This window comes from Pinus tabuliformis, chromosome 8 (assembly GCF_031772625.1).
Source record: "Pinus tabuliformis cultivar Carrire ecotype Pingquan chromosome 8, CPIR1, whole genome shotgun sequence".
Lineage (NCBI taxonomy): Eukaryota > Viridiplantae > Streptophyta > Pinopsida > Pinales > Pinaceae > Pinus > Pinus tabuliformis.
In genome coordinates this window covers 932,220,170-932,226,930 of record NC_142294.1, presented here as the reverse complement: position 1 = coordinate 932,226,930, position 6,761 = coordinate 932,220,170, and the positions used below count along the sequence as shown (strand labels likewise).

Sequence of the window (6,761 nt, the reverse complement as noted above, 5' to 3'; positions counted from 1 at the left end):
TTTTTACATGTCAACCTATAGTTTTGTAAATGAGAAAAGTTAAAACTCATCCTCATTTTGTAGATGAATTAAGTATCATATTTATCATTGACGCTTATTAAATGATGTTAGTTATGAGTTATATAGTTTGATGTGGTTATATATATAAACCATGGTATGTAGTGTAAGCGCCCAAGTTGTCATGGAGGACGTAGAACTGGGAGCCAAGCTCTGGGCAGTCCAAACCCGGAGATGATGAAGTCTAGAAGGCATGAAGTAGCTCCTACTACAACATTTATCAGAGAAAAAATAATAATGAACCCTATGGCTTCATTCCCCATTGGAAAATACACCAGAGAAAATCCCACAAGAAGATATTCTCCAAGACGTGCAAGTATCAAAGCTATGCCATTTACAAATAAAATTTCACTCAATTTTGCTCAAATTTACAGCACATTTTCTTTGCATCATGCTCAAAAAATGTAATTTACCACCCCTTCTATGCATTAATTTACTAATCGCAATCCACAAAGTCATTCATGAATCAGATGATCTCCTAATTAATTATAAACAATCTACTACCACAATCATGCTTTCTTTATGAGGCTCAGTTGTTGTTTATGCACCAATATGGATCTCCTTGCATGCCAACCTATAGTTTTGTGAATGAGAAAAACTAAAGCTCATCCTCATTTCACAGATGAATCAAATATCATAATCCTTATTGATTCCTATTAAATGATGTTAGTTATAAGTTATGTAAATTGATGTGGTTATATACATACCCCATGGCAAGTAGTGCAAGCGCCCAAGTTATCATGGAGGATGTAGTACTACGAGCCAAGCTTTGGGCAGTCCAAACCTGGATATGATGGAATCCATAAAGGCATGATGCAACTCCTACTATAATGACTATCAAAGGAAAAATAAGCATGAATCCTATGGCTTCATTCCCCATTGGAAAATACACTAGAGAAAATCCCACAAGAAGACCTTTTCTAGGACTTGCAAGTATCAAACCTATGGCATTGACAAATAAAAATTCACTCAATTTTGCTCAAATATAGAGAACATTTTCCTTGCATAATACTCAAAAAATGTAACTTTCCACCCCTTCTATGCATTAATTTACTAATTTCAAACCACAAAGCCATTCATGATCTCCTGATTAATTGCAAAGGATCTATTATTAAATTGAAGAAATCATGGTTATTCTTTCTTTCTGAGGCTCGACTGTTGTTTCGGCTACCAATATGGATCTCCTTGCATACCAACCTATAGTTTTGTGAATGAGAAAAATTAAAGCTCATCCTCATTTCGCAGATGAATCAGATATCATTATTCTTATTGACTCTTATTAAATGATGTTATTTATAAGTTATGTAAATTGATGTGGTTAGATATATACCCCATGTAAAGTAGTTTAAGCACCCAATCTGTCATGCAGGTTGTATTGCTAGGATCCAAGCTCTGGGAAATCCAAACTCCGAGATGATGGAGCCCAGAAAGGCATGCACTATAGTAGCTATCAAAGAAAAAATAATCATAAATCTTGCAGCTTCAATCCCCATTGGAAAATACACTGGAGAAAGTCTCACAAGAAGAGATTTTCTAGGACCTGCAAGTTATACAATCAATCAACAAAACATTCCATGTAATAACGCATAAATACATACTATGCATACAAGTAATAAGTACTAGTAGAGTAAGTGTGATTGAGGGCATTGTTGAGAACCCATCTAACAATATCACTCGCAATAAAAAAAAACATGCAAAAAATCAATAAAAGAAGTAACATTATCTCAACTCTAAAAACTAGAACTATCGAGAGAACAAAGCTTAATTTGGAGATGGAAAAACACAATTGCTTTAACCCTGAACCCTAATGTTTATAAGTCGAGCCCATGAGTGGTTCCAATTAATGGCATGGAAAGTGGATTTTTTGACACCAATGAATGGCTTCCGCAATTTCCACGCTCTCGGCAGTGGACTATAATACATAATTGTTTAAACCCTAAACCTAGGGAGTTGTCTTTAGTGCGATTTTTTGGAGATTCCGATGCCGAAATCCGATGGAAAAATTTGAGGTGAAATCTTGTTTTGTGTTATTCAAATTGGTTTTTTAACTGTATATTTGGATTCAGCACCCTCAAAAACCCCCTAGAGCACTTTGATTGTGAAGGGATTACCCACCCATCAAGCTTGTGATTTCAATAAATTGTTACCGGATTTTAGAGAAATTTGACCAGAAAAATCCACCGGAAAAGCTTCCAAAAAATCGCATTAAAGACAACTCCTATACCTAGTGTTTATGAACCGAGTTCATCATTAAATTGAATAGTATGTTGGAAAAACCTTACAGTTTCAACACGATGAATAACATGTTCCATAATTACACAGATGAGAACAAAGGCTGAATAAACAACAACTCCTACCCACATAGGAGTTTGCTCCCAAGAACATTGAGTACCACCATCGCCCCCTAATGCGATATTCTTCTCACACTCAAAGATTGCTTCCTTGACGCAATAACTTCGAAGAAAATTTTAGTATTTTAAGATATCGTCTTCCTGTATACTGAAATATCCCATCTTAGTATTTGCATTTCATGTGAAAATAATAATAAAAAATTGTATATCGAAGGCAAAAAGCTTGGTCAAAATCGCACGAAAGTTGCATCTAGATGCAATTTTTCATTAACATATATATTTAAATAGGGAAAACATTGTCAATAGGATGGTCGTTGAATTAAGTTCAATTGGTCGTAGTTGCGCCATCGTATATTAAATGATCGGTAAGTTGACATGGAAGCATAACAACCCTTGCAAATCCAAACAATATCCCTTCCAATAAAAATAACGCAAATATTTAAATGAACCATATTAAAGTGCATGTACTCTCTCTTTTACTAAACTAAGATGTTTGACAATCTTTATTTGCTATGGGTTTATGTTATATATATTACTAAACTAAGATGTTTGACAATCTTGATTTGCTATGGGTTTATGTTTTTTTTTGGGGTATATATAAGTAAATAGATATCTTTATGTAAATTGTCATCTTTACATTTTCCAAAGATTAGTGATGAGGATTAACCATGTGCATTTGTGATAAGTGATTGGAGTATCTTTATTATACCTGCCGAAGCAGGTATATAGCGATCGATATCGCTTTGACTATGAATTAATTTCGTTTGACTTTTTAAATATCAACCGCTATTCAATACTTTAACCAAAGTTTTACGCAAAAAGTGAATTTTTAAAATCATTTAAATATTTTTCGATGGTTTTCATTGGCCATTCAGCTTTGGGGTCTTATTGCCGACGTCGAACTTGCTTTTAAGCGAAGTTTGGCCTTTATCCAAAGTTTTTGGAGTATCATATTAATTTGGGTGGACTGATCTATTTACCCAATGTTTTTAAAAAACATTTGGTCAAACAAAAATTTTATCCAAAGTTTTGTTACGGAGGTCTTATTGCAGGGTTTCGTTTTCATATGTAATCGTCCCTTTTAACATATGCTAAGTTGCAGGGTTTTGTTTTCATCTTGGGAATCTTCAATGAAAACTATACGACGATCCTAGCCTTACATTTGGAGAACCCTAAATCTAACACCTGTCACTCATTAGGGTTGGCTTGGTAACTCATTTCACGGAATAGGCTCCAGATGGCTAACATGCTATCCTTCTTAATAATGTAGGTGGCTCTTAACACCATGAAATGTGCGGCCATTAGTTCAGTTGAAGGTGTACCCAGGTTTGCAGGCTCACCCCCTCATCCGGAGAAGAATCAAGTCTGGAAAGGGGTTCCTTACGGTTTTTACTTTCGCAACAGGGGTTTCACTTGTCTCAATTTCACCTGCAATCTCCAGGACTGCATGGTCGGAGCAATGTCCACCACTTGCGAAGTGCTAAGGTGAGGGTTTGTAATTATTATGAAATTGTTACTATATTCTTTACTGCATAGTGAACCAACTCACAAACTGCAACGATGTTGACTACAGTCATCCCTCCTTGGGTGTGAGCCACGGTCCCTCTTGCAACAACAGGTAAGCATCGACTCTTAAACGCTCTTGTCCAATTTGGTCCTTCTATTGCATTGTTCATTAATTTTAACCCATCTCCCTTGTTTGTTGCAGGTAAGGGTTACCACGCTCAAATTCTGGGTACATTGAGGGCTATGTCCTCGTTTCTGTCTAACACATAACTTATTTTCCCAGGTTCTTTTCTTGCTCTGCTCCATCACCAGAATAGTCTGAACGAAATCTTAAGTTATATGGTCATGGCTACTTTCCACCAGCGTTTTCTTAGTTTTTGTTTAAGTAATATAGTTTTGTCGGATGGTATCTATGCATCCCACCGGTTGTAGTCTTACGAACCATTCAATGGTCTGAGGATTTTCTTTTCTTTTTTGTTTAACTTACACAGGACTGTAATTTTGTTTTGTTTTGTTAATTTCTCTTAGTTTTTTTCTTCTTTTTTAATTTATAGGGGTTCGGCATAATATTACGACTCCAGTTTGTATCTAAACGTAGACCCACAACGAGTTAATTAACTAAATGCAATTTTGTTTTCTATGGTTCGCTTATTTAAATATTTTGGTGGTTATCTGATAGCGTTGTTTCCCTCTCTCAATATTTTGTTATGCTGTAATTTAGTTCGGATTATTTCCACATTACTCTCCAGGGTTGTATTCAAGTTTAGATATGTAGAATCCATATCAGAACTGTCACCATGGCTGACCTCACGGTTGGCCGGGGGACTTAATCTGGTGTGTTGTTTTTCAGATGAAAAATTGCATACTATTCTATCAGTTTGATTGTTTCTCGTTGGGAAATGATTATGTAATTTTCTTCATGCATAGATGTTATGTTATGTGGTATCTATATGTATATGCATTGAACCAGATATTTTCCATTCTTACAGGTACTTTGTGTTTATTTGCAATTCAAATACCGTGTTCAGAATTTCACCGTTCACACTAAAATAAGGTGCAATTTACTGTTTCCATAGGGTGAACATGGAACTGGAAAATAGGCAAACAGGAAAGACCAAAGGCATTAGAGTGTACGGGTTGATTCCTGCAACAAAGCCATACATTACATTTCAAGGTGCAGGGAAGGAATTCACGATAATTGAATGGCACAACAGAGCCAGCGACCTGGACCCAACGGGGCAGCAGCTGCGTACATACCACAGCGCTTCTGTCACAGTGCTGGCTAACAATTTTTCTGCCAGGAATATCAGTTTCAAGGTGCAGAAATGGTTAATGGTGAATTCTAATAATTGTTATAACAACTTAATTTGATTGTAGATTTCATATAAAAATAATGCTTAAATGGTGCTGTCAATGTCAATGCAGAACACAGCTCCAGCACCCATGCCTGGAATGGAAGGATGGCAAGCAGTTGCATTCAGAATATCTGGGGACAAGGCCTATTTCCTGGGGTGTGGATTTTATGGTGCGCAGGATACACTGTGTGACGACGAAGGCCGCCATTATTTCAAGGAGTGTTACATTGAAGGATCCATAGACTTCATTTTTGGCAATGGGAGATCCATGTACAAGGTCAGAACATGATAAACTAGCACAGAGACCCATCTAAACCATCTCCGGACCTGGTTGCGAGACAAAAGTCCACCAGGTTCATACACTCTAGGTGAATATCAGACATGGTTTTAGATGGGTCTGTGTTGTCTAGTATAGAATCATTGCATTTAATAGATCTACTGCATTGTTGTCAAAGAAATTGATTAGAAACATATTAGCTGAGAACAAAATTTTATAGAAATAGAAATTGGTTTTTATCAAGTTTTAAGGATTAGGTCAATTTATTTAACCACAAATTAGCATTCAATCCATAAATAGTGTAGTGAATTTTATTTTTCCCGATAAATAGTGAACCACATCTACGATGGCATGGCCAAATTTCCAGCTACCATATCCTTAACCTTGAGCAACCATCCATAGTAATTTCTTCAATGAAGTTAGCGCAATGTTGTGTAACGAAGCCATTAGTCTGCAGCCGAACAAGCTCGTCAATCCAATGTCTAGTATCCTCGCCTAGAAAAATCAATTTAGTGCATAATAGCTACGTTAAAGAAATTAAGGACTTACATCATAGCTGAATAAGATGAAACGAAAAACGAATAGAGCTGCCAAGCCAGACACTTTTCCCGTTGGAAAGTTAAAGGGCAAGTGATCCAATATATAGAACCGGCCCCTCGATCTGGTCCATAGCATGCATTTTCAACTCGTCTGATTATGCCATGGTGAACATGCCTATGCCTAGCGCCACACCGAGAATTAATCTGGTTGTTTCTTTTAGAAATACAAAAGCCTTCACGTGCATGGATTACATTTTGCAACAAGATGCATTCGATGAATTATTGTTTTCTGTCTATTACACAATGTGGTTGATATAGTTCGAGAGAAAACAAAATGTCAGAGAAAATATTGTTCCGATTGTATTTAAATTTTGCATGCCATATATGTTTGTTAAAAAGGGAAATGGTACAGATTAAATATTGTTCCAATCGTTGTTGTATTTTACACGATATATAAATTTGTTCAGCTTTATCCGAAAAAAAAAGGTTAACTAAAAATTGAAATAGTTGGATTTAACACAATATATAGATTTGTTAAGCTTTAACTGATAATGAAGACCTTTATTAATGTCTTGTGCGAACAGGTGGGCAGACGGGCACACGTAGTGGTTGTGTGTTTTGCATGTTGCTGGATGTCTGGGTGTCTCGCAATGGCGGGCTGAATGCTTGTCCCTAG

The 6,761-nt window shown here is 36.3% G+C and overlaps 1 protein-coding gene across 1 annotated transcript; it reads left to right on the top strand.

The window, feature by feature from the left end:
- Nucleotides 1-3,643: 3,643 nt before the first annotated feature.
- LOC149238576 (putative pectinesterase 68) lies at nucleotides 3,644-5,788 on the top strand. Its single transcript, XM_089367004.1, has 4 exons — nucleotides 3,644-3,893; nucleotides 3,982-4,026; nucleotides 4,991-5,231; nucleotides 5,340-5,788. The coding sequence occupies exons 1-4, from the start codon at nucleotides 3,694-3,696 to the stop codon at nucleotides 5,556-5,558; spliced, it is 705 nt and encodes a 234-aa protein (XP_089223130.1). The 5' UTR covers nucleotides 3,644-3,693; the 3' UTR covers nucleotides 5,559-5,788.
- The last annotated feature ends 973 nt before the right edge of the window (nucleotides 5,789-6,761 follow it).

Bases quoted from the DNA above. Each gene is read 5' to 3' on its own strand.
- LOC149238576 (XM_089367004.1), top strand. From the start codon at position 3,694: ATGAAATGTGCGGCCATTAGTTCAGTTGAAGGTGTACCCAGGTTTGCA. The intron at 4,027-4,990 runs GTAAGCATCGAC...CTGTTTCCATAG, and splicing joins GGTCCCTCTTGCAACAACAG to GGTGAACATGGAACTGGAAA. The intron at 5,232-5,339 runs GTGCAGAAATGG...ATGTCAATGCAG, and splicing joins CCAGGAATATCAGTTTCAAG to AACACAGCTCCAGCACCCAT.